The sequence below is a fragment of the Psammomys obesus genome, unplaced genomic scaffold (assembly GCF_907164565.1).
Source record: "Psammomys obesus unplaced genomic scaffold, mPsaObe1.curated_primary_1811, whole genome shotgun sequence".
NCBI classification, from domain to species: Eukaryota; Metazoa; Chordata; class Mammalia; order Rodentia; family Muridae; genus Psammomys; species Psammomys obesus.
Window position 1 is genome coordinate 339,527 of NW_026596152.1, and position 25,809 is coordinate 365,335.

The window sequence follows — 25,809 nt, forward strand, 5'->3', positions numbered from 1 at the left end:
CGGGGGCGGCCCCCGGGGGGGCTCGGTCGGGGCCGCGCACGTCGCCGCCGCCAGAGGCGCGCCCGGGGGCGGGGCTGGCGGCAGGCCACGCCCACGGGGCGGGCCGTCGGGCCCGGCTTCGGGCGAGCCGGGCGAGTGAGGCGATCGGGGTCACCACCGTTCCTTCCTGCCAGACCTGACGTTCCAGAATTGGCCTCGCCGTCGCCCCAGGTGATGGCGCCAGGTGCAGACGTCGTGGCTGGCGTCGCCGCCGGATGCTGTCTTCCCAGACAGCCTTCGTGCTGGACTCCCCGACCGCGCCTCAGCCCCTCAGCCCCCTCAGGCCCAGGTGTCCTAGGCCGCAGCTGCCCGCGGGGCCCCAGTCTGCCTGACAGAGGTCCCCTTCGCCCCTTTAGGCCCGGGCCACACCCTCAGGCCTGCTGCTTCCCTCCTAGCGAGGCATCCCACCACCAGACTCTTGAGACGTCTGTCCTCTGAGCTGATGTTCACTGTGTCTGGCTGCCTTAACCCCGTCCAGATCCAGGTCACGCACTCAGACCCAACCACCCTCCGAAGGCCTCGCAATTCCCAGTTGCTCCCGTAGTTCTAGACCCTTCTCTCAGGACATCCAGTTCAGACCTCACGGCCCACTAGGCCCACTTCAAGATACTCCTTTTGACATTTTATCTTAGGTTTTCTCAGCTCAGGTTAGGTGCCCTTGTTGATTGTGTTTTGTGGTGGGCAGGGACAACAAAAGTGGATGCCCTTTGGCTTGGACCACTTTCTGATTGGCTTTTTCTGTCCTTTGTGCAGGCCTCCATGCCCTGCTAATTTACCTACTAGTGTATTTTTAGGGCGCCCAGAGCCTTGGCATGCAGCCAAGCTACTCTACCACTGACATACTTCTGTACTGATTCCCTAGCTTTTTTGCTTGTTTTGTTTTGGACAAAGTCTTGCTCCTTCATAAGCCTTCTGAATCTTTGGGATGTATGTACCACCTAACCTGGCTTTTGTTTAGTATTTGTTCATTTATTTGCTTTCATTTTTCTGGGATTTTTCAGGTACTTTTTAAAATCAAGTATGTATTGGTGGTGGTGGTGGTGTGTGTGCCCGTACTTAGGAACTCACACAAACGTACGTGAACAGGTCAGATCCAAGAGGAGAACTCGGGTCAGATCTTTAGGCAACAAGCACTTTTATCTATTGAACCAACTTCTTGGTTTATACCTAGTATATTTCCTTAAGATTTTATTTTTAAGCAGTCACACACCTTTAATCCCAGCACTTGGGAAACAGAGGCAGGCTGATTCTGAGTTCAAGGCCAGCCTGGTCTACAGAGTGAGTTCCAGAACAGCCAGGGCCACAGAGAGAAAACTTGTCTCAAAAAAAACCAAGGGCGGGGGGGGGGGGGGCGGGGTGGGGTGGGCGAAGAGCTGGCTCAGTGGTTAAGAGCCCTTGCTGCTTCTGCGAAGGGTCTCCTCTGCCCTCCTCCACCCCCTGCAGGTGGTACACAGAAGCTCACACAGGTTCGCAGCACACACAAAAATAAAAACTAAGTAAATTTTGGAAGGAAGACAGAGGAACTCAGCAAAAGGAGCACATACGCCCAGTATGGGTGTAGACTTCTCCAGAGAGTCTCTGTGCAGCTGACTTCCCTGCTCACTTTACTGTGGACCCGTGGTTCTCAGCCTTCCTAACTGCACAGCAACTCATGTTGTGGTGACCTCAACCATAACATAATTTTTGCTGCTACTTCATGCATGTAATTTTGCTACTATTATGAATCATAAGGTAAATGTGTTTTCCTACGGTCTTAGGTGACCCCCAAAAGTGCTCCCTCCCCCAGGTTGAGAACCACTGCTGTAGACAGCCTCACCTGTCTCCATGTTTGTTGTTCCTTTTCCAGTTTCATTAACCTTTCATACTCCGCTTGTTACCAACCCTCAGTTCCTTCACTCCTCTGCCCTGCTCACCAATTCTACCCCAGCTATGACCAAAGGCCTCTGCCCGTCCAGTCTCCACCTGCTGTGCTTTTTGTTTCAGCATCTCGCAGTCCAGTTAACTTGCATCTGAAATTTCCACTTACTCTATACCTTTAGCTCTAGGAAATTTTCTCCTTTACAGCATCCACCTTTCCTGTTGCTTTTATCTCCAACTTCACATGTTCAGATAAGGGTACAGCACTGTTGACTCCCTCAGAGCCATTAAGCTCTCTTTCTTCAGGATGCTCGGTCCCCTTCTAGTCTCTAGCCTTGCTGATGGTCTGGCCCTACATTATATGAGTGAATGACTCATTATCCATTTTCCTCCCAGTACCAGGGAGGAGATCCAGTCCTGCTTCCTAGCCGAGCCCAGTCATGCAGGGTCAGGAAGATGGAGACAGCATCCTTCCTTTTGCCAAGTGAGTCTTCCCTACTGGGTGGTAAAGACAAGGATGGGATAGAGGAAAGATTTCGTGCTTGGATTCTTCTTAGAAAGGAGTAAAAAAGAACAGGAACCTCAGTGCCTGGGTTTGAAGGATTTGGTGGCTCATTAATTTAGTCAACAAATGGTTTTCTAGTATTAGTTTAAATTGTCCGTGGGGCCAGAAGGCGGCTTGGGATGCCCTAGAGCTGGAGTTCCGAGGAGGCGTGAACCAGCAGCGTCTGTGGGCCGGATGCTCTGAAGCACTGAGCTAGCTCTCTAGCCCCAACAGAGTGTTGAACACTGTCCTATTGCAGGCACTATATAGTAGGCACTGAGGGTTGGTAAGAAACCCTCACAGAGCTATGGTGGAGCAGAGCGTATGACCAGCCTCCTCACAGCTGGTGCTGAGAACTACCCAGAAGGACATGTGCCCATAAAGTAATGGAGAACAGGAGACTTAGGGCTAGGGCTGCGGCAGAGAACCGCTATGTACCCGCAAACTCGAAATGAGATGGGGCTTGTCTACAGATCGGGCATGGAGGGGGCGAAGAGGAAAAAACTTAGCATGTTCTAGTAACAGGTTAGGACAATGAAATCAAAACTTGTTAACTGAAGGAAATGTGAATAAAGTTAAGAGAGTCAGGCAAAAGCCAGATCAGAAAAAGCCTTATAGGCCATAGACAAAATTTTGTATTTTTATTCTGATGATGGTGGGAATCCATAGAAAGTTTTAAGCAAGGAAGTGACAATACTTTTTTTTTCCTTCAATATTTTTTATTATGGAAAATTTCAAATAAATATAGTAGAGAAATAGTGTTATGAACTGGTATACTCTTTTCATTAAGCTCCAATGACTTTCATTACATGGATATTCCTTTTAGCTGCCCATCCCCCTAAATCTCAGTTTTTAAAAACGTGTATTTATTTTGTCTGTGAGTTTATGCATACATATGTGCAGGTATGTGCAACAGTATTTCACCCCTGGGCGCCAGAGATGGGGAGCAGCTCTCTCATTCTCTACCTAGTCTCAAAGTGCCATTGATTTTTTTGTTTGTTTGGATCTTTTGAGAAAATTTTTGGGCTTTTTAAAAAACAGGATCTCACTCTATAGCCCTGGCTGTCCTGGACTCGCTTTGTAGGCCAGGCTGGCTTTGAACTCACAGAGATCTGCCTGCCCCTGCCTCCCCTAGTGCTGGGATTACAGGCCTGCACACTGTGCCCGGCTTCTAATTTTTTTAACCTTGTATTTATCTCATGTGTAGGAGTGTCTTGCCAGTACCTTGTGGGTTCTGGGAACCTGACCTGCTTCTCTGCAAGAGCAGCAACCTTGCTCTGTCTCTCCTGCAAACCATGTGTTCCTCTCTCTGAACCTGGAGCTCACATTTTCTCAGAGCAGAAGCGGACCCGCCCAGCAGGCCTGTGTCTCGCACCTTCCGAGGAAGGTGCGTGAGAGATACTCAGGTTGTTTCATGGGTGCTGGGATCTGAATTCCAGTCCTCATGATTGAACAGCGACTACTAGCTCTAAGCTTATCTCCAGCCCCTTTTTTTGTTGTTTCTGGAGTGGGGTCTTACATAGTTTAGGCTAGCCTCATACTTACTATATAGACAAGGATGACTTTGAACTCCTCACCCTCCCCACGTGCTGAGACTTCACACTTGCCCCAGAAGGAATTATCTCTCTGAAGCTGGAGTTAACAGGCAGTTGTGAGCTGCCTGGTGAGGGTGCTGGGAGCTGAACCTTAATTGGATTTTAAAATATTACTCTCACTGGCCTCAGGAGGCAGAGAGAGAGGGGAAAAAAAAGATTACTTCCTCCTATTCAGTGCAGCATCTGGGAGAAAAGAAGAATACAAGTGGGGCTGGAGAGAGCACTTGTCCTTGCGGAGGACGTGGGTTCAGTCCCCAGCACCCGCATGGCCACTGAAAACCATCTGTACCTCCAGGTCTAGACAAGCCAATGCCCTCTTCTAATCTCTGTGGGCACTGCATGAACCTGGTGCTCAGACATGCCTGCAGGCAAAACATCCATACACATAAACAAACAAACAAATTCTTAAAATGAAAGGCATGGTGGCTCGTGGACTCGAGACCCAGGTTCAGTCCCAGCGCCCATGCGATGCCTGTAACTTCAAGCTGAGAGGGCCTGACGCACTCTTCTGTGCTCTGTGGCCCTGCATGCTTGTGACACACAGACACACGTGCAGGTAGCACACACTGTGGAATACACACTTCCAAACTTTTTAAAAATAACAAAAGCAGGGAGCGTAGAGAGAGACCATTTCTATAGTCCAGGAAGAAAAAGATGGTAGATGATCTGCAATATGATGAGAATGAAAATGGAAACAGTGGTCTAATCTGGGCATTGTTCCGTTGCTCATTGTACTGACATACACACACGTATAAAAGCAGGTTTCGTCCATAGCTGCTAGGCATATGGGGTGTATCTTTCATCAGGTTGGAGGCTGAGAAGATGTTGAGTGCAGCCTATGGAAGATCTGGGGCTCGAATAGATTTGGGAGTATTAGCACACTGGAGATATTTAAAGTCATGAAATTGAATGAGACCATCTAAAGACGGACAGAGGTGAGGAATATAAAAGACCCCCTGATATTTCACTTCTTAATGACCAGGAGGTTGGGCCAGGCATGATGGCAAATGCCTTTAATCCCAGCACTCCAGAGACAGAGGTAGGTGGATCTTTGGGAGTTCAGAGCCATCCTGGTCTATATAGAAGGTTACAGGACAGATAGAGGGAGACTACATAGGGAGACAAAAACCATAGGATTAGGTATCATTCCATCTGGGAACAAGAAAGTAATGAACACTGTTCTCAAACAGCTCTATACATGCTTCACACGAGGATATTAGTCCTGAGGTACAGAAGATACAGCAAGGTAAACACAGCTTCTCCCCTCCCCCTCCATCCTTTGCATTGACTTAAGGGAACAGTGTCCATGAAATCACCTGAATAGCCAAAGCCTTCCTCTTATCAACTCTGCTTGCTAAATAGTATGTTCTCTGGCTCTGCAGTATAGAAGCTGACATTTAAGACAGGCATTCTGTCACTTACCTTTAACCCCAGCACTCAGGAAGCAGAGGCAGGCAGATCTCCGTGAGTTCAAGGTCAGCCTGGTCTACGAGGGAGTACCAGAACAGCCAGAGTTATAAAGTCTTATCTCAAAAAACCAAAGGGTGGGGGATTGGAAGCAGCTGAGATTTGATGCATCTTGAAGTCCATCTCCACACTCACCCTAGCTCCTGTCTCCAATCAAATCAGAGTCGTGAACTTCTTTAGCTGAAGTGGGCAAAGGGCTCTCTATGGCTATAGCTCAGCTAGCTTCAGCTTAGGTGATACAGTGCTTTTTTAGCATTCAGGAAACTTGGGCTGGAGAGAGGGCTCAGAGTCTAAGAGCGCTGGCTGTTCTTCCAAAGGTCGTGAGTTCAGTTCCCAGCACCCATCTATACCTGTAGGCGCACATGAAAGCAGAATGCTATATAATTATTTATATAAATAATTATAACAGAGCAACCAGAAAACTCTGGGTTTGCTTCCCAGCACTGCATAAAAACCTACATGCCTGTGAGCCCAGCACTCAGGAGGTGGAGGCAGGAAGATCGCTCAGACTCTTGTTTAGTAATTTAGGTGTCTATCTGTGTATGTGTGCAGGCATCAGGAGAGGGTTGGGCTGCAGATTGGAGTTAAAGGCAGCTGTGAGCCAGCCAGCCTGGGTTCTGGGATTTGAACTCAGGCCCTCTGCAAAGGCAACATGTGCTCTTAGCTTCTGAGCCATCTTTCCACTCCTGTGAGGCAGGAGGATCTTAAGTATGATATAGTGAGTTTGAGGCCAGCCTGTCTTAAAATGGAAGAGAAAGCATTACGACTCCTGATTATCCCAGCACTCAGAAGGCAGACACAGGCAGATCTCTGAGTTTAGGGCCAGCCTAGTCTATAGAGCAAGTTCCATACCAGCCAGAGCTCCACGGTAAGACCCTGTCTCAAAAGAAGGAGATGGGAAGCAAGAGAAGCACGTGGACAGCTGTATGGTCCCACGGAGGGGACATCCCCGAAGCCAGTGGGCGAGTAGACGCTCTCGGCAGCAGCTCTCACCTTCCTGCTGCTTCGACCCTTTAATAAGCTGCTCCTGTTGTGCTGACCCCAACCATAAACATTTTTCTTTTTCTTTTTTTTTTTTTTTTTGGTTTTTCAGACAGGGTTTCTCTGTGTAGCCTTGGCTGCACAGGACTCACTTTGTAGACTAGGCTGGCATCGAATTTACAGAGTTCCTCCTGCCTCTGCCTCCAGGAGTGCTGGGATTCCAGGCATGTGACCGGCTCATAAATTATTTTCATTGCTATTTCATTACTGTACTTTTGCTACTGTTATGAATCATAATGATACTTATCTGTGTTTTGCAGGGGTCGACCCCTGAAAAACAGACACCCCCAGAAGGGTCTGCCCCACAGGTTGAGGGACAGTCCAGATATGAGTCCATCGTGTCCTCACTTCTCTCAGGTGCTCCAGGGTAGTCAGCCGGGCTTCAGCCCGCAGCCTGCCCTCCCAGAGTAGTGGAACCATGCTGCAGGCTTACGGAGACAGCTTCTGGGAGGATCGCAGCCAAAGGCCCAGGTGAGGAGAGGGGGACAGGCGGAGCTGGGCGGGAAGGGGAGATGGACTGTTCTGCAGACAGAGAGCCTACACTGTTTTTAGTGATCATAAATCCTGACAGCAGGAAGCCCACGTTTGGAGGGCATTCCACACCACCTGATGGAGATCATAGCTCCAACAGGAGGTTGGGAAGAGTTTATATGAGAAATGATTGCCGGGTGGTGGTGCACCCCTTTAATCCCAGCACTTGGGAGGCAGAGGCGGGCTGATCTCTTTGAGTTCGAGGCTAGCCTAGTCTACATAGGAAGCTCCAGGACAGACAGAGCTGTTACACAGAGAAACCCTGTCTTGAAAAACAGGGAGGAGAGATTTATTAGGGTGTCTTTTCTGAGTCCAGCTCCTGTTTTTGTTCTTCTCAGCTCCAGCTGGATGCTAGAACAGCCCGTTCCGCCAGCACTGGTAGGCAAACTGCTTCTCCGCCTTCTGTTAAAATTGTGCCCCCTGCCTTCCTATCCTCTAACTGTTTCTCTCTGGTATTTCCCAACCAGCGCACTAACCAGGCTCTGTTTTTTTGTAAATCAAACACCCTGTTTTCCAGATCATAACCAAGCTTCCAAAGACCCTGATCCCTTAGGCCAGCCGTGTTCTCCTGGAACTGGCATCCCTCTACCCATTTAGCAACTGTTCTTCCTTGTTGGCACAGGCCACTGGCCGCTCCCAGCCGGGCCTGCACTCTCTCGAGGGACTCCCTCCTCCCGAGAGGCTCTGCAGAAGAAAGAGAAAGAAGCTGCATTCAGAGAGGGTGCAGAGGGGGCCCGGAAACATGCCAGCTCGTGTTAGAGCCGTTACCTATCATCTGGAGGACCTGAGGAGGCGCCAGGGAATCACCAATGAGTAAGGAGCATGGCCTCTGGGAGCAGAGGCAGGATGGTTTGACCTAGAGAAAGTTAGGAGCTTTAAGAGAATTCACTGACACTTGGAAAGGAACCATGTGCCTGGTGTGATTCAAGCATAATGTAACTTTTTGCATTAGTTATGTGTACATGTGTAGCTCATGCAACGGCAGGTATGTGGAGGTCAGAGGGCAATTTACAGGAACTGGCTCTCTCCTTCCACGCTCTGGGTCCTGACCTAGGTCCTGAGGCTTGGTAGCAAACACCTTTACCTGCTAGGTCATCTTGCTGACCCTCAAACATAACTTCTATTACGAGGAAGAAGCAGGTGAGGATGGAAGAAAAGTGACGTAAGCTTGGAAGGAAAGTGGCCGCGATGACAAGAACATGTTATAGAGCTAGGGTCAGCGCTGGGCCTCTGTCCTGAAAATTCTGTGTGTGAGACAAAAAGCTGGGTGAGTCGAAGGTTGATGGCAGCACCCGTTTGGGTCGGCTGGAGGAGGAAGAAACTGAAGCCTGTCCTCCAGGCACCTCTCTCCTCAACCCAGTGTCTCCACAGACTGAAGAAGGCCCAGTGGGGCAGCTGCGGGGCTCCACCCCAGCTCCTGGTGCTCGAGGAGGGCTGTGGACTCTTCAGCACTGCTGGCTGCCTTGACGTGGAAGACAGGGCAGCCTGCCCACAGGAAGAGAGTCATTTTGTCACTCCCAGGGATCAGGTATGGTTGAGAGGAATTTGGGAGGGTTAGGGTGGAAGGTGATGTCCTCTGGGGAGGCCCAGAGGCCCAGAATCAAGTTGGACAACTGGATTTAAAAACAAAAGGTAGCCGAGCACCCGAGGGGGCATGTGCCTGGATTTGGCAATTGAGAGACCTATTTTCCCTTTCTTGCCGTTTTATCTACCTCTCGATCTTTCTCACCTACAGCTGCTTTGGTCTCCCTGGACTCCCTTAGGCCAGGGGTGGACTTATGCCTCTGGGCGCCCAAGCTCTCTGGCCTACAGCACTGTGACAGCCAGGAGGAACCCCATTTGCGATGTCCAGAGGATGGAAGAGTTGGAGTCTGAGGAGTAGCAGGAAGTCATCCATGCCCAAGCTGCGGGACACAAGACCAATTCAAACCCGAGATTCTCCCCATTGCAGGGGTCCAGGCCGCTGTTTCCCTGTCCTCACTCTCACTGCTGTTCCCATTCCACAGTGTAGGCATTCGCAGCCCCCTTGAGTTCCTGTCCAACCGTCCCGGCCCCTCTGAGCCGGGTTTTCTAGGCCAGACCCTGGTCTTGTGTTCTGTTGGGTCATTAAAGAGCCCGGAGTAGTCAGTCTTGCTTGTGCTGGAGGAGATGATGGCCGTGGATGCAAAGGAGGGCTCCTTTGAGGTCCTGAGGCCCAGTTACATGAAGTCAGCCTGGGTCCCCACCTGTGCCGAGTCTCGCCCGAGGCCAGAGTTCTGCATTCTCAGGCTTTCCCGGTGGCGTCCAGTCTCCGGGCCCACGCCCCATCCTCCTGCGCCCACAATCACGTCAGCGGCCGAGCTTCCGCCTCCGGATCCCGGCCCTCGGCTCTTGCCTCTTTAGGGCCTGTGCAGCACCGCGTCTCCTAGCCTGGCCCGGAGCCTCAAGCGTGCTGACCCCGGCTTCCCCTCCCGACCCCCGCTCCCTTAATTGGGAGGCCCCGCCCCGTGCGCACTGACGTCGAACGCCGCTGTCAGCCGGCGCTAGGGGGGGTCGGTTTGGGGTAGAATGGCCGCTGCCGCCGTCACCCGCGGGACCCCGGGAGGTAAGAGCCAGGGCCTCGGGCCCGCCTCTCCGCCCCCGCGCCAGGGGGCGCCGCTCCTCGCGGCCCGGTGTGCGGCGGCGCCGGGGACCACCGGCTCCCTCCCGGGCCGCCCCCACCTCGCCGCTTCCGTCCTCCTTCCCCGCGCCAGGGCCGCATCAGGGACCCGAGCGCGGGCACTGCCCCCGACCCCGCACCGGGCCCGCACTGCCCCGGCCGCAGGTGCCTCTCCAGAACATCCGGGCTGCGGGCGGGACCCTGGCCGGCCCCTCCCACTCGCAGACCTCCGCGACCCCCGCCCCCCCTCCGGCCCGCCGTCCATCCGCCCCGCTCCGCAGCCTGCCGGGCTGCCTGGCCGGGGCTGCGCACCTGCGCCCCGGGAGACCCCTCACCCAAGCCCAGCCTCCCTGCACGCGCCGTCCTCCGCGGGCCTCCACCCCCTCTCCGTCCCGGACACCTGGCAGGGCCCGCGCACAGCCTCCTCCGGCTCCCATCTGTTCCCGGGAGGGCGGAGGCTCAGCCTGGGACCCGAGCGGTGGAAGGGCCGTGGAAGGCTTCGAGCCAGAGAAGCAGAGCTTGGGGAAATGGGAGAGCTGGGTGAGGGGAAGTGCTGGCTGCAGAGAGGAAGCCAGGGTGTCCCACCCGGAAGCCTGGTCCGACGTGTCTGTTCCAAATCCTCCCAGCCCCCGACCAACCTGAGAGAGAGAGGTCAGTTATCAGATCTGCCCTCCCTCAGAAAAAGTCAGACAGAGATCGGGGTGTGTCCTCAAGAGCCCTGCTGGCCACCAGACCTAGCTCTGCTTGCCTCCAGCATTCAGCTAGTCTTGTCACGCCATCAAGGACCGAGCCCCAGCTCCTACGACCGGCCCACTCTGGGCCCGGCCTTGCCCTCCCTTCCCAGTGCACCGAGTTCTTTTTCTGTCTGATTTTCCACGGAGAAAAAGCTGTAGTAACTGACCTCACCTGCTCTCTCCTTCAGCCTGGGAGAATCTGGGTTAGCCACGCAGGAGCACCTCCCACCCTGGGGAGCTCCGACTTGGTCGGCCTCCCCCGCTCCTCCCTTCTGTCTTGTCTCCTCGCTCACGTGGGTTCGTGGCCTGTGTCCGGTTCTAGTTCAGCCTTTGCTTCATCTTTCCCACATGACGGGACTGAGCTCCGAACCCCATACCTCAGGCTCTTCATCCGGGATTACTGTGGGGGCTTCTTCCATGACCTTGTTCTCTCCTCTCTCAGCACAGACTCCCCCTCCCCCCGGCCCCTCAGGCCGGGGGTGACCTTGCCCCCTGGAACCCTCACCATGAATACCAAGGACACCACTGAGGTTGCTGGTGAGTTCACAGCACAGGGTCTCAGGTGGGCTCAGCCTCCGGTTTCCTGCTGTCTGACCCTCGATTCTCTGCCCTCCTCCTCCCTGGTCCCAGTTGCAGTTCCCCGTGCCCTGCCTTATATCCGGCCCCTCCCTCTGGACTGCCTGTAACAGAGCCCTCCCTCTGGTCCCTCTAGAAAACAGCCACCACCTGAAGATCTTCCTCCCCAAGAAGCTGCTGGAGTGTCTCCCTCGATGCCCACTGCTGCCTCCAGAGAGGCTGCGATGGAACACAAATGAGGTTTGCTAGGGAGTGCGGAGACTGGGACCCAGCCCGACCGGTGGGTTGGAGGAGGCTGGGTGGGACTTTGTGTGTGTGTGTGTGTGTGTGGTGTGTGTGTGGACACGCACTGCCAAGCACTGTTCTAGGCTTGGGGGGGGTCATAGAATTACACAGACTTGGACCTCCTAGGAGCCGGTTCCCGAGGGTATAATCCATCCAAGCAAACAATGGCTTAGTACTGCATGTCGCCCCCAGCGCCCCATGCTGTGCGTCTGACCTGTGTTGCCTCTTACCACTACAGATGTTAGGGAAGAGAAAAGTGGTCTGTTTTGTTTCTGTGTGTTGATGTTAAAGGCTATCATGTAGTCCAGGCTAGCCTCAAACTTGCTTCGTAGCCAAGGACAAGCTTAAATATGCAATCCCCTCCTGCCTCTACCTCCAAAGTGCTGGGATTCTAAGTGTGTGTCAGAAGCCCAGTTAACGTGCTGGGGAGTGAACCCAAGGCCTGTGCGTGCAAGCCTCTGCTGACCTCCTCCCCTGTCCCTGCTCTAAACCCTGATCCTCAGGCTGCCATGTCCCTAGAACTAGGATTCAGGTATATGCCATTCTGCCTAACTTTGTTTTTCCTCCCTTAGGCAGGGAGAAAAATATTTCCGTGTTCCCCACACTGACCTTACGCATTTGTTGGGCTGTGTGAGCGCGTACATGTTTGTGGCGGCCAGAGGTCCGTGTTGAGTGTCTTTCTCAGTGGCTCTCTACCTTATTTCTCGAGTCTTTAAATGAACCTGGAGCTCACTGGTTTGCTGCACTGATTGGTCATCCAGCCCAGAACCTTCTTGCCTCTCTTTGCCCGGCACCAGAATTCCAGGCTGCAGGCGTGCACAGTGTTGCCTGGATTTTTACTGGGTGCTGGGGATCTGACCTTGTGTCTATACTTGTGCAGCAAGCACTTCTCTGACTGAGTCGCTTCCCCAGGCCCTAGTTGGCCTTTCTGAGACAGGCTCTGGTGTGGCCTGGAGCTCCCGATTTTCCCGCCTCAGCCCCTGAGTGCTGAATGCTGGGGTACGGGTGTGCGTCCACAGGCCTGTCTCGGGCCCTGCCTTTTACCACCTCTGGAGGACGCTTTCTGTGTTCTGCATACACATTGCCTGCACGTAGTTGGTGGCTGGTGATTATTGATTCACTCTCAGAACTGTCTGTAAAGCTGGGGTGCGGGAGCGGCTCACACCCATAGCCAGAGCCATGAGGATTACACAGTTCTGGCCAGCTCGGTGTACAGATGAGTAGGAGGTGGGCCAAGGTTATGCAGTGAGACTGCGCCCTCAATAAAAAGTGGGCGTGTTTGCACATGGTTATTTACGTGCTTTAGAGCCTTCAGGAAGTTCCGAGAAGCAGCAGCAGGGAAGTTGTTCTGAGATGCTTGGAATTTCCAGGCATAGAGGCATTCCCAGGCACTTCAGGCAAGTAGGGCACCGACAAGAACGGTGTGATTGTTGGAGTCGTGTTCAGGAAGGGATCACTGAGCTCATCTGGCCAGACTAGTGGGTTGAATTGAGTAAATAGTAGGAATAATTGTGTGATACCTTGAAGGCCTTGGAGAACCTGGAGTTCCTGTCAGCGTCAAACCGTTGATGGTTCTCAGGCTGGGTGACAGAGAAAGCAGCTCATATGAACAAAGGATAGCCTTGAAGCTGGCCGCACGGGATGGGCTCCAGTAGGGAGACAGAGACAAAGGTAAAAGGTTAGGTTGTTTGGTTGGTTGTTTTCTCCTCCTGGTGTTTAAACCTGGGGCCTTGCACATGCGTGCTTGCACTGTCGTCTTCTGTGACTGAACGACACCCCCAGCCCGAGGTCTGGTTTCATCTGAGATAGAACCTGCTATTCCAAGGGCTGTGAGGCCTCCTGAGTCCAGACAGCTCCGCAGAGGCCCTAAGACAGTGGCCCGGTGGGGCACCTACCAGCGGCCTCCTCTCCTACAGGAGATCGCGTCCTACCTGATCACCTTTGAGAAACATGACGAGTGGCTGTCTTGCGCTCCAAAGACAAGGTGAGAAAGTTCTCCAGTTTGAAGAACAGGGATCCTGGGCTGTGTGCACAAAACTCCAGCTCCCCGTCCCCACCAGGCCTCAGAATGGCTCCATTATCCTCTACAATCGGAAGAAGGTGAAGTACCGGAAGGACGGGTACCTTTGGAAGAAGCGGAAGGATGGGAAGACCACCCGAGAGGACCACATGAAGCTCAAGGTCCAGGGCGTGGAGGTAAGAGTGCCAGCCGGCCACAGGGCGCCCCGCGGCCTGCCTGTGGGGAGGCTGTCTGTGTCCCTCTTGGTCTGCGAGCTCCCGTTTGCCGTCGCCCAGCTCCGTGGCACGGATGCGCAGTCCCCGCTCCCTTGCATCTCGCCTGAGGTCCAGCAGTGGCACTGAAGTGCAGGCTTCTCCCGCATCTTGTTCTCCTGCGCTTCTTCTCTGCTCTCCGATCCCTTCCCTTTGTCTCAGACTGGGCACCCTCCTCTGTTCCCCTCTCGCCTGCTGGAATTTGGAAGGGGTGGGAAGGTGGGGCTAGGGAAAGGACTGAGGAGGAGCTGGTGGAAAGATTGGGATTCCTGCAAAGGGACTGAACTGAGGAAGACTTGGGGAGCAGACTAGCCCTCCCCCCACCCCAGCCTGTCTCCTGGCAGTGTCTCTATGGCTGCTACGTTCACTCTTCCATCGTCCCCACATTCCATCGGCGCTGCTATTGGCTGCTCCAGGTAAGAACTGGGAACTCAGCGAGCCATATTTCTGGCTCTTTGGGGAACATGAGATCTGAAAAGATGCAGAATGAGTTCTGAGTGGGAAAAGCAGAAGGGGGAATAGGACTAGGACAGGCTGGAAGTCGAGAGTGCTGAGAATTGGGGGTGATGCTCAGAAGGCGAGGACTGGGAGGCTAGACCGCGGCTGTGTGTACCTCGTGCTGCCAGAACCCTGACATCGTCCTCGTGCACTACCTGAATGTCCCGGCCCTGGAGGACTGCGGGAAGGGCTGTAGCCCCCTCTTCTGCTCCATCAGCAGCGAGCGGCGCGAGTGGCTGAGGTGGTCGCGGGAGGAGCTCCTGGGGCAGCTGAAGCCCATGTGTAAGGGGCAGGCCGAGGGAGGGAGAGCGGGGGAGCGGGTAACTCTGTCCAAGCCAGGGTAGGGGGTTGGGGGGGGCTCTCCTGTTGGCATACAAGATCCTGAGAAGGTACAGAGAGGCCCCTGGCGCTGTGTGTCTGAGGGAAGTCTCACAGACCGCCCCCTTTCTGCAGTTCATGGCATCAAGTGGAGCTGTGGGAACGGGTCGGAGGAATTCTCTGTGGAACAGCTGGTGCAGCAGATCTTGGATACCCACCCAACCAAGCCAGCACCCCGAACACATGCTTGTCTCTGCAGTGGGGGCCTTGGTAAGTGACCCCTGACTGACACTCAGCCTATTCAGCCACATTGCTTGGTAACAGTCTCGATGGAATCTGCATGCTAATTTGCAAGTCTTTGCATGCCCAGAAAGATGGGCCAAGGAGGAGAGCTTCCTGCCGGCTGGTCCTGGAAGCCCACGAAGCTCCTGCCTCTGCCACACCAGTTACAGCCAGCCTTAGCTTGCTACCCCTGGTTCTCCCTCGCCTACCGCTGTGGGCTCCTGCCTCAACCAGGACTGCTCCCCTACTATGCTCCTCCAGTCCTGTTTATTTTGAGGAGGAGCTGGGGGGGAGGGGGCTTGTTTCTGATGCCTCCCAGTGGTCACAGTCAGCATTACACTGGAGGTTTGCTGTGGGGTGGGGCTGCTGGACACCAAGTCTTACCCCTTCTCTTCCCTCTCCTCTCCACACCAGGTTCCGGGAGCCTGACGCACAAATGCAGCAGCACGAAACACCGCATCATCTCTCCCAAAGTGGAGCCCCGAGCTTTAGCACTGGCTTCTGTACCGCACTCCAAGCCCCCTGAGCCCCCACCAATGATCGCCCCACTTCCTCCAGAGCTCCCCAAGGCACACACCTCCCCATCTTCCTCTTCCTCCTCTTCCTCCTCCTCAGGATTTGCAGAACCCCTAGAAATCAGACCCAGCCCTCCTACCTCTCGAGGGGGTTCATCAGGAGGAGGCACGGCCATCCTTCTCCTAACAGGACTAGAGCAGCGAGCCGGGGGCCTGACGCCCACCAGGCACTTGGCTCCGCCGGCTGAGCCGAGACCGTCTGTGAGCTTGGCTGTGGTTGTGGGTTCTGAGCCTTCTGCCCCACCAGCTCCTCCCAGCCCTGCCTTTGACCCTGACCGTTTTCTCAACAGCCCCCAAAGGGGCCAGACATATGGAGGGGGCCAGGGAGTGAACCCAGACTTCCCCGAGGCGGAGGGCACTCACACTCCCTGCCCTGCCCTGGAGCCCGCTGCTGCTCTGGAGCCCCAGGCAGCCTCGAGAGGTGGCCCTCCACAGCTGGGGGCAAGCGGGAGGCGAGGAAACCAGTTCTTCATCCAAGACGATGAGAGCGGGGAGGAACTGCAGGGTCCGGGAGCTGTGCCGCCTGTACCTTCACCCCCTCCGTCGTCCCCACCCTCACCTGCTGCCTTGCAGCCGCCAGGCAGGGGGACAAGAGGAGAGACCTTGTTTGGAGGCTCCGCTGGCAGCAGCGAGCTGGAGCCCTTCAGTCTTTCATCATTCCCAGACCTCATGGGAGAACTCATCAGCGATGGCGCTCCAAGCCTCCCTGCCCCACCCCCCCAGCTCTCCCCTGCGCTTCACACCATCACAGACTTTTCCCCAGAGTGGTCCTACCCAGAGGTGAGTCTTGGCTTTTCTTCTCCCATTAGCTTTTGGACTTTTCAAAATGGATTTTATTAACTCTTATCTTACCTCATAGTCCGGGACCTACTGTCAGTTGTTTATTTTTAATGTAAGGAATCAAATCCAGCTTATCAGGAATATGCTCTGCCATTAAGCAATTCTACCAAGTCCTCAAGTGTCCCATCCTCCTGGTGCTCCTAAACTTGTTTGTTTTTCCCAAGACAGGGTTTCTCTGTGTAGCCTTGGCTGTCCTGGCCTTGCTTTGTAGACCAAGCTGGCCTCAGTGCCTTCCCCTGTCTTGTTATTGCAGTTTTCAAAGCTCCTTCAGGGACCTCATTCTCTTGGTGACTGTTTTAAGGGAAGGACACGGAGCCTTTAACCCTGGAGAGAAAAGTGCATGCGATGAGAAGGAGTGCAGACTCCGGGCAGCTGCAAGGCTGTGCTCAGCAGTGGGGAGGTTCTGGGAGCGGAGAGGAGGGGCTGCAAGGGGTGAGGCCGCTGGGCAGCGCTGCTCTCCCAAGCTCTGCTTCTTGGTGGATTCAGAATATCCTAGTAAGGCCCAAGGGTGAGCTCAGCAGTGGAACGTTTGCCTGGCATACACAAGGCCTTGGGCTGGACCCTCTGCGACAGGGAAAGTTTTTGGTTTGTTCTTTAAACTGGGTGTGGTGGGGCATGCTAACCCCAGCACCCAAGAGTCAGAAGCCAGATGGTCAGGAATGCCAGGCTGTCCTCAACTAGAGTCAGTTTGAGCCCAGCCTAAGCTACGTAAGACCCACTGGGCAGAAAGGTTGGGCCCTGCTCATCACTGAACCCCTAGACTCTAGGACAACTTCCATCATGAGGCTATCTGACCTCTGCCTGCAGGGTGGGGTCAAGGTGCTCATCACAGGCCCGTGGACGGAGGCTGCAGAGCGCTACTCCTGCGTCTTTGACCACATTGCGGTCCCAGCCTCGCTGGTCCAGCCTGGAGTCTTACGCTGCTACTGTCCAGGTATGGAGATTGTGAACACAGGGGAAGGGACTGACAGGGGAAGGCACTTAGATGGGCAAGGACCTCCAGGAAGCACTGGAAACAGCTTGTTCTGAGGACAAAGACCCTCCCACCCCTAGGCAGAGCGCCAGTTCTGGCCTTTGCGTCCTAAACCTGGGATGTGGTCTGCGAGGCGTGCTTGGTGGCTCTCGGGATCTTAGCTACCTCCACACCATCCTTAAGTTGCCCTCCTCTAAGGTCAAGCAAGCAGCTGGCCAAAGGGATCTCTAAAGTCCAGGGAGCCTCACCAGCCATGAGTGCCTCCTTAATCACAGTTTCCTACTCCTTTCCTCCATGCACTGGCCGTATTTCAAATGCCTAGTGAGTGCATTCTAGTGTGCAAGCCTGTTGGGTGTCGGCATTCCCACCGCTGTGGAGCGGTCTGGACACTGTCTCGGCCGCCTGCCCTGTGCTCCTGCCCCCGTCCTTCCCTGCAGTCTAGCACTCAGTCGTCGTCTTCCCTGGGGCCCAGGTTGGCTGTCTTGTTGTGGAGGAGTAAATTCCCTCCTAGTCTCCACAGCCCCAGCCAAAAGGTGGAGAAGACCAGAGAAGCTGGGGCTGGGGGAAGCTTCAGGCCTGGGTTTGAGGTTAAGGCCTGGTGCCTCTCTCCTCAGGGTAGTAGGCAGAGACTGGGCACAGCTCTCATTGGACACTGCTGCTGAGCAGACGTTTCACTCCTCAGGGTCTCAGCCTCGGCACGCTGCTCTAAAGGGCTAAAGGGTTAACCGCTGTCATGTTTGCCGAGGCTGCGCTCTACAGCCGATAATCCTCTGGTCCCTAGAGTGTAGCAATTCTAGAATAAGTAGTCTCCCCTCCCTGTTAGTGCAAAGGCTACGCGCCGAAGCGAGGGCACTCTTGGCCCATGCAAGGGAACAGGAGAAATGTGGCTCTGGAAGGAGCCAGGGAAGCCCCTCTTCCTGACCTGTCCCCCCCCAGCCCACGAGGTGGGGCTGGTGTCTCTGCAGGTGGCGGGGCGGGGCGGCCCCCTCTCTGCCTCCGTGCTCTTCGAGTACCGAGCGCGCCGACTCCTGTCTCTGCCCAGCACACAGCTTGACTGGTTGTCTCTGGACGGTAAGTTCTGAGCCCTCTGACCCAGCGTCTCAGGCATGACACACCTGCGCATGGCCTGCTCCCCAGATCTCCCAGGGCCACCATTAAAGCCCACTGTACTGCTGTTGCCATTGGTGTGTGTGTGTGTGTGTGTGCGCGTGTGCTGTTGCTGTTGTTAGTGCTTTTGAGAAACTTTGCTCTGTAGCCCTGTTTGGAACTTCTGTGTAGACCAAGCTAGCCTAAAACTTGGTGCCATCCTCTGCTTCTGGGCATGTGCCACCGTGCTAAGCTTCATGGGCATTTTTTAATGTAGTAGCAAACTGTGTCCCTTTCTGTGAATTTGGGAGGCAGGTTGATAATTATTTTAAAATGTGTGTTTGTGCACCGTGTCCATGCCAGGTGCCCACAGAGGCACCAGAGGCCACAAGAGGGTGTCAAATCACTTGGGACTATAATTAAACCCATTGTAGGCCGCCGTGTGGGCGCGGGACTCAAGCAGGGTCCTCTGGAAGAGCAGCCAGTGCACCAACCTCGGCTCACCTCTCCAGGCCCTTGGCATCTGTGTTGGCTGACAGGGCCTCATATAGCCTCAGGCCAGCTTCAGGCTCAAGCACACCCTTGAGTTCTCGGGTTCTTCTGCCTCCCAAGTTCCATGTTAGATCCATGCGTTTCCACTCTCGGCTTAAAGGAAGCTGTGCACACTTGTAGTTCTGGCTACACTGAAGGCTGCAGCAGGAGGGCCTCAGTTTGATTTCCAGCACCCACGTGGTGGTTCACAGCCACCATAGCTTCGGTTCTAGGGTTGAGATGTCATCTTCTGGCCTCCACGGGCCAGGCACACAGCGGCGTACACACATATGGGCAGAACTCCCACGCGCATAAGGTCATTGATTTTTCTGCTTTTCCTGTGGGTGATAAAGATGTGGCCGTTGTAGGTCTGCTCGAAATGACAGGACGCAAACACAAGGGAAGCCTGTGGCACCACTGCACCACCGCTGCTGAGGCCCCTCTGGCCCACGGAGGAGGCCTGCGTCTGTGTGCTTCCATGTGCATTTCCTGATGCTTTCTCGGGGTTTGCTTCTCTGGCTCTTCCTTGTGGTAGTTCTGTTATTGTCCTGCTATTTTTCTTGTCTCCTGCCATTCCTTTGTCTTAGAGGCTCTGTTCCTACTCTTGCCTCCCTTTTGCAGGGGAGGTCATACTTGTCACATGTCCTGAGGAGGTGTGTGGTTGTCTGTGGGACTTTAGTCTGTCTACCGTTGGGCCTGTTTTCCTGCTCTGGCTGCTCATCACTGTCTTCCTTACCCCTCTCTGATTGCTCCATCTCCTCTCTTCTTCCCAGTTTTCCTTAACTATATCTGATCTTTTTTCTTTTCTTCTCTCTCTAACCAACTGGTTGGGACTTTGCTGGCTGCTCTTTCTGTCCCCTCTGCACCTTGTTTCTGTCCCAGCTGAGTGTGTGCTCACCATCCCTTCTGTCATGGCTCTTTCTGTGCTTGCTTTCCCTAGGCGCTGGTCCCCTCCCTCCTGCTCTCCTTGTCCTTATTTGAGCTCAGAAGGGGGTAGACACAGCTTGTGTCTATGTGTGCATACGTGTATGTGGAAATTTGTGTATGGAGTTGGGAGGAGGAAGAATGAACATGGCCGTCCATCTCTGTCACCTCCCCTTCCCAGCCACCCTCTGGACAGCCATAGGGGGCCTTTGGAGTAGGTGGTGTTTTTTAAACTCTAGTCCCCAGTTCTTCGGGGTAGTGGCTAACCTAGAAGGGGGCCTTGAGTACCTCAGCCCAGCGCTGGAGGCAAAGGCAGCATCTGGAGCAAGAACTTGGGACTGTTCTGTTTTAGAAAAGGTTGGAAGAGGCCATGCCAGTTTTTGGCTTGGGTAGCTGAGAAACAGATGGGCACTGGGGAATTCCTGCCACCTCTGTCTTAGAGGAAACAGCCTTGGTTCTTCTTCCTTTTTTTTTTTTTTTTTTTTTTTTGACTTGTTTTTTTGAGACAGGGTTTCTCTGTGTAGCCCTGGTTGTCCTGGAACTCACTCTGTAGAAAGGTCTGCCTGCTTCTGCCTCCCAAGCACTGGAATTAAATGGGTGTGCCACTACCACCTGGCCAGCCTTGGTTCTTAATCCTGGTTCTCGTCTATGTGTGAGACTAAGGGCTGGGTCTCCTGCTGAGGTGTACGTAGCTGAGTGGGCGAGGAAGAGCAAGCTCTGTTGTCCCATTCTTCACACCCAGATCTTGGGGACAACCACTAGTAGTGTTCCTAGCATCCCCACACCGTCTACTCAGCTCCCGTGCCCACCCACAGACAGCCAGTTCCGGATGTCCATCCTGGAGCGGCTGGAGCAGATGGAGAAGCGGATGGCAGAGATTGCAGCCGCCGGGCAGGCGCCTGGCCAGGGCCCGGAGGTCCCTCCCCTTCAGGTACTTCTAACAGAGACCACGGTCTCATGTGGGGACATGGGGTCCCCAGGAGAGTTGTTCTCCTATGCCTGTCCTCACTCACCCACCCCGACTGTCAGCCACCCCTCCTCCTGCTGTCACTTTGCTGTCCATGACTGCTGCCGCTGTGGCAAGAGTGGCTCCTCTGGGCTCCCTCACAGTATGACAGGCTTCACACTATTTCTGATCTGAAGGTGGGGTGAAGGTGAGGGGGGGGATCAGAAATATTGGGCCTGTGGGTTCAGAGTCTCTGAAGGAAGAGGGCTGGGGGAGGGCTAGGGAAAGGGAGATAACATGTGGCACCAGCCAGAGCTGGTGTGTCAGCCAGCTCCAGAAGAGCTCCAAGTACCCTGAGGCCGCAGAGGGGCTCAACCAAGAAACAGGGCGGTGGCGGCGGGAGCTGCACTGGGAAATGAGCGTGTGTGCCGAAAGCGGAAGCTGGGGAGGTGTCCTGCGGGACAGATGCCCAAGTGTGTGCACATGGGTGTCCCGCAGGATGAAGGCCAGGGCCCCGGCTTTGAGGCACGCGTGGTGGTCTTGGTGGAGAGCATGATCCCACGTTCCACGTGGAGGGGTCCTGAACGTCTGCTCCATGGAAGCCCCTTCCGAGGCATGAGCCTTCTGCATCTGGCTGCTGCCCAGGGCTACGCTCGACTCATTCAAACTCTGAGCCAGTGGCGGTGAGCAGGGCTACCAGGGCTGGGGCGCTGGGCGGCCACTGACAGTGAGGCACTGGAGGATGAGAACTTGGCTCTCTGCTTGGCATGATCAGGGTCACTGTGGAAAGGCACATGGGTGGGAAGATTGGCGTTTGGAGGACTCCTAGTATCCTGACATAAGATACTGACTTCTTGACCAACTTAAGTGTACAAGGTCAAGTCAGTCCTCTGCCTCTGGTGTTCCTACTTTGCCGTCCCCCCACCCCCGACTGGGCTTTGTCTTGCCCCAAATCTCTAGGAGTGTGGACACCGGAAGCCTGGACTTAGAGCAAGAGGTTGACCCGCTCAATGTGGACCATTTCTCTTGCACCCCTCTGGTGAGGATGTTCCTAAGTTCCTGTGGGCCATAAGCAATGGGAATGGATGCTTCAAAAGAATGCAGGGGAATACCAGGAAGGCCAGGGCCTGAGGACTGGCTCAGGGAAGGCAGCTCACCTCCTCCCACTTCCTCCCTCAGATGTGGGCTTGCGCTCTGGGACACTTGGAGGCTGCTGTGCTCCTTTTCTGTTGGAACCGACAAGCGCTGAGCATCCCTGACTCTCTGGGCCGTCTGCCCCTGTCTGTGGCACATTCTCGGGGTCACGTGCGCCTTGCCCGCTGCCTTGAGGAACTGCAGAGACAGGAGCTTTCAGTTGAGCACCCGCTTGCTCTATCTCCACCCTCCTCCAGCCCGGACACCGGTGAGAGCTGGCCTTGGGTCCTTCTAGAGGCAGATCCTCAAAAAGTGTCTATAGCAAAGCTAACGGCTGGGAGAAGGCACTGGAGTGATGGCTGAGAGGTTGGCTGCTCTTCTGGAGGACCCACGTGGTAGCTCACAGCGGCCTGTAACTCTAGTTCCACCTACATACAGTTGGGGAAAAAACTCATACATACAAAATATAAACCTTAAAAAAGACCAGGCAGGGAACTGAGATGAGCTGAGGTGAGAGGCTGGAGGGTGGCTGGAGGGAGGCTCCCGCTGTCGCTGTCCTTACCTGGTTTGCCCTCCTCGCAGGTCTGAGCGGAGTTTCCTCACCCTCAGAGCTGTCAGATGGCACCTTCTCTGTGACCTCAGCCTACTCAAGTGTGGCAGACGGCAGCCCTCCCCCTGCTCCCCTGCTGGCCTCCGAGATGACTATGGAGGTGATCCCAGGCCCCCCAGAGACACCCTCACTCCTCATGGACTACGAGGCAGCTGGCTCCAAAGAGTCTCCTCCCGGCCTCCCCCCAGCCCAGGCCGGTGGGGCTGCTCCAGAGGACGAGAGCCCGGCAGCTGCGGATGTGATCCCGGTACTGCTCCCAGGGATGGGTTTGGACTCACAAGGCTAGGGATGGGGCAGAGCTGGGGGGACACACATCCCCAGAAGCACATCAACTGGGCTCCAGTTCCAGAAGGAAGACCATTTCCTCTTTGGGTATAGGCCCAGGACCCCTGAGCTAAGCCCTTTCAGACTTTATGATTCAGCAGGAATTAGGTAGGAGAAGTTAAGAACTCTACAGGGATCTTCACTTAGAACTGAACTGTTCTAATTACCTATCGACAATGAAGGAAAAGGTTCTTGTTTTATTTCTTTTCAGGACAGGGTCTTGCCATGTAGCCCTGGCTGTCCTGGAACTCAGAGACCAGGCTAGCTTTGAACCCAGAGAGGCATCCACCTGACTCAGCCTTCCAAGTGCTGAGTTTAAAGGTGTGGGCTGCAGCTGGTCCTGGTGGCTTTAATCCCAGCGCTCAGGATGCAGTGGCAGGCAGATCTCTATGAATTCAGAGCAAGTTCCAGGACAGCCAGGGCTACACAGAGAAACCCTGTCTCAAAAAAAGTGTGTGCCTCTAGGCTGAGCTGAAGGAAAAGGTTCTGAAGAAACTAGGTATGGAAGGCAGCTGGGAAGGGTGTCTGAGTAGACATTAGCGAGATTGTCAAGAAACACTTGACAATGACCTGGAGTAGGAAGACGCTTGCCTGTGGGAAAAGTTAAGGAAGGAATTATGTAATGAATGAAAAGAACGAATTTTCAAGCAGAGCCAAGTGCTAGGACCTGTGGACATACCTGCTTTAGGAAGGATAACTATAGTACGGAGCAAACACAAAAAATCAAGAACTCCGTTTCAGGAGAGAGGGGCAGCAGGAACCCTGAGTTCCAGGCTAGCCTGGCCTACATAGTGAGTTTCAAGCCAGCCTGGTCTACATAGTTGCAGGCCAGCCGGGACTACATAGTGAGATGCTCTCTCGAACAAACGAAGAAACCGCCTCTACAGGAGCAGCACCATGGAGGGCGGCCAAGTGCCGCAGGCCTTTCAGCTACTAGCCACCAGCACTGTGTGGTCAGTAAGCGCCAGGCTTGGAGGCTGGAAGCCAGTGGGGTGACACGCTTGGGCTAGGTCTCTGGAGATATATGTTGGCCAGTGCACAGAGCAGGTCCAAGTGGAGAGTGGGCCATCAGAAGGATGCTAAGATATTTGTCCTTCATGTCTTGTGTCTCACAAGAGAAGAGTGCAGAGGCCTGGCTCTAAGGAAGTCAGTAGGAATGAGGAATTTAGGTCGGTCAGTAAACAGAAGAGCTAGAAGATCAGAAAATGGGGTGCAAGGCTACAGCTTAGGCTGGGCGGGAGCATTGCTCGTCAGAGCCCCAGAGTTCATGCACTGTCTCCGTCTGTCCAGGTGGACATGATCTCGCTAGCCAAGCAGATCATCGAAGCCACACCAGAGCGGATTAAACGCGATGACTTCTCAGAGTCACCGGAAGCTGGAGCCTCAGCCAGGGAGCAGACAGGCGCCGTGGGGCTCAGTGAGACCATGTCCTGGCTAGCCAGTTACCTGGAGAATGTGGACCATTTCCCCAGCTCGGCCCCTGCTAGGTGACAGCTCAGAACAAAGCCTCTACACTTTTTCAGGGAAAGATGGGAGGGAGGACGCTTCCTAACAGCCAAAGCACCATTCTGGCTGAGGTCCTGGGGTAGGTAAGAAGGACCTGAGCAGGCTGATGAGCTGTGGAGCATCTTTGCAGACTCTGATGCTGAAGATGGTCCTCTAGCTGAGATGAAAGGGTGATGCCTCCCAACATCCTCCTCCTTACCCCACAGTGAACTGCCCTTTGAGGGAGGCCGCCTTGCTGCCCCACCAGCACCTTCCTGGGCAGAGTTCCTCTCCGCGTCCACCAGCGGCAAGATGGAAAGCGACTTTGCCCTGCTGACACTCTCAGACCACGAGCAACGGGAACTGTATGAGGCGGCACGGGTCATCCAGACAGCCTTCCGCAAATACAAGGTCAGGGCCTGGAGCCTCGGATAAGTCAGTCTTGAGGGAGGGAGACTCCCAGAGCTTCTACAGAACAGAGGCCTCGTGGGAGTAAAGAGAGTGGAGGCAGCGACACCACCACGCCTGACACCCTCACAGGAGAGGAGAGCCAGCTCCTCTGATGTCCACTCGCAGGCATCCCGCACACTCACACAAAATAAAAAAAATGTAAAGACAAACAATTTCGAGGTGGGGTCTGCAAGAGAGAGGAGGAGGAGCCCCAGAGTCTACCAGCCCCCACGGACTCCTGAGCTGAGGCCCCACTCTCTTCCCTTAGGGCCGGAGGTTGAAGGAGCAGCAGGAGTTGGCCGCGGCGGTGATTCAGCGCTGTTACCGGAAGTACAAGCAGGTTAGAGCCTTTTCTCAAAGCACACCGGCACACACCTACCCAGTTTAAGCCCGGGCTGTGAGAGCCCTAACTCCCCTCTCTCTCCACAAGCTGACCTGGATTGCACTTAAGGTATTAGGCGTGAGCTCGGGGTGTGAGTGTGTGTGGGTCAGAGAAAGGGATGAACCTCGCCTACGGGTGACCTTCAGGGGTTGGATTTCTGCCCTCCACTACAGTGCGTGTGCCCCTCTCCTCCCCTGCAGTTCGCTCTCTATAAGAAGATGACTCAGGCGGCCATCCTGATTCAGAGCAAGTTCCGAAGCTACTACGAGCAGAAGCGCTTTCAGCAGAGCCGCCGGGCAGCCGTCCTGATCCAGCAACACTACCGCTCGTACCGCCGCAGGCCGGGCCCTCCTCACCGGCCCTCAGGCCCGCTGCCTGCCCGAAACAAGTAGGCACAGCCCCCGCCGCTTCCAGCCTGCCTGCCTTTCCCCACATTGGTCCTAAGGTGGGGACTGGGGACGCTGGAGTTCTGAGACTCTCTTTTCCACCAGGGGCTCCTTTCTCACCAAGAAGCAGGACCAGGCAGCCCGGAAAATAATGAGGTTCCTGAGGCGCTGCCGACACAGGTTCGGACCCCGCACCTCGGTGGATTTCTGCCCTGCCCCCTTCTCTGACCCGCCCGCCTCTGAATCCTCTGTCTCCGCAGGATGAGGGAGCTGAAGCAGAACCAGGAGCTGGAAGGGCTGCCCCAGCCAGGGCTGGCCACCTGACCGCTCCACGCCTTTCTCCGCCCGGCCGGCCCTTCTGGCTGTCCTGCCGAGGAGAGGCTTTCGGGACTAGGGGAGCCCCCTGTCGGCAGCTTCCCCCTTCCCTTTCTGGGAGCCCTCGTGGACCCCGTCCTTCCCCAGCCCACGCCGTTCCTCCCTTCTGGTC

At 54.9% G+C, this 25,809-nt stretch overlaps 2 protein-coding genes across 6 annotated transcripts; both read left to right on the forward strand.

Annotated features, from left to right (window-relative positions):
* The first annotated feature begins 146 nt into the window (after positions 1-146).
* Inca1 (inhibitor of CDK, cyclin A1 interacting protein 1) lies at positions 147-9,403 on the forward strand. 2 transcript variants are annotated; one of them, XM_055594034.1, is made up of 7 exons: positions 147-210; positions 2,293-2,380; positions 6,901-7,014; positions 7,413-7,452; positions 7,697-7,887; positions 8,446-8,602; positions 8,810-9,403. In XM_055594034.1, the coding sequence occupies exons 2-7, from the start codon at positions 2,337-2,339 to the stop codon at positions 8,954-8,956; spliced, it is 693 nt and encodes a 230-aa protein (XP_055450009.1). In that variant the 5' UTR covers positions 147-210; positions 2,293-2,336; the 3' UTR covers positions 8,957-9,403. The 2 variants fall into 2 exon arrangements, with proteins under 2 accessions (XP_055450009.1, XP_055450008.1); XM_055594033.1 differs by lacking the exons at positions 147-210; positions 2,293-2,380; positions 6,901-7,014 and having other exon boundaries at positions 7,025-7,452.
* A 25-nt stretch (positions 9,404-9,428) lies between these two features.
* Camta2 (calmodulin binding transcription activator 2) lies at positions 9,429-25,738 on the forward strand. 4 transcript variants are annotated; one of them, XM_055594028.1, is made up of 23 exons: positions 9,429-9,658; positions 10,889-10,983; positions 11,159-11,262; positions 13,224-13,291; positions 13,368-13,503; positions 13,908-13,994; positions 14,205-14,358; positions 14,530-14,664; positions 15,091-16,031; positions 16,899-17,025; positions 18,001-18,135; positions 20,421-20,536; positions 21,050-21,234; positions 21,512-21,590; positions 21,731-21,953; positions 22,268-22,542; positions 23,910-24,106; positions 24,332-24,515; positions 24,823-24,894; positions 24,985-25,005; positions 25,137-25,324; positions 25,428-25,502; positions 25,583-25,738. In XM_055594028.1, exons 2-23 carry the CDS (start codon positions 10,953-10,955, stop codon positions 25,644-25,646), a joined length of 3,597 nt encoding a protein of 1,198 aa, XP_055450003.1. In that variant the 5' UTR covers positions 9,429-9,658; positions 10,889-10,952; the 3' UTR covers positions 25,647-25,738. The 4 variants fall into 4 exon arrangements, with proteins under 4 accessions (XP_055450003.1, XP_055450005.1, XP_055450004.1 ...); XM_055594029.1 differs by having other exon boundaries at positions 9,430-9,658; positions 13,923-13,994; XM_055594030.1 differs by lacking the exon at positions 24,985-25,005.
* The last annotated feature ends 71 nt before the right edge of the window (positions 25,739-25,809 follow it).

Bases quoted from the DNA above. Each gene is read 5' to 3' on its own strand.
- Inca1 (XM_055594033.1), top strand. From the start codon at position 7,201: ATGATTGCCGGGTGGTGGTGCACCCCTTTAATCCCAGCACTTGGGAGG. The intron at 7,888-8,445 runs GTAAGGAGCATG...GTGTCTCCACAG, and splicing joins CGCCAGGGAATCACCAATGA to ACTGAAGAAGGCCCAGTGGG. The intron at 8,603-8,809 runs GTATGGTTGAGA...TCTCACCTACAG, and splicing joins TTGTCACTCCCAGGGATCAG to CTGCTTTGGTCTCCCTGGAC.
- Camta2 (XM_055594028.1), top strand. From the start codon at position 10,953: ATGAATACCAAGGACACCACTGAGGTTGCTG. The intron at 13,995-14,204 runs GTAAGAACTGGG...TCGTGCTGCCAG, and splicing joins GCTGCTATTGGCTGCTCCAG to AACCCTGACATCGTCCTCGT. The intron at 24,516-24,822 runs GTCAGGGCCTGG...CTCTTCCCTTAG, and splicing joins CAGCCTTCCGCAAATACAAG to GGCCGGAGGTTGAAGGAGCA.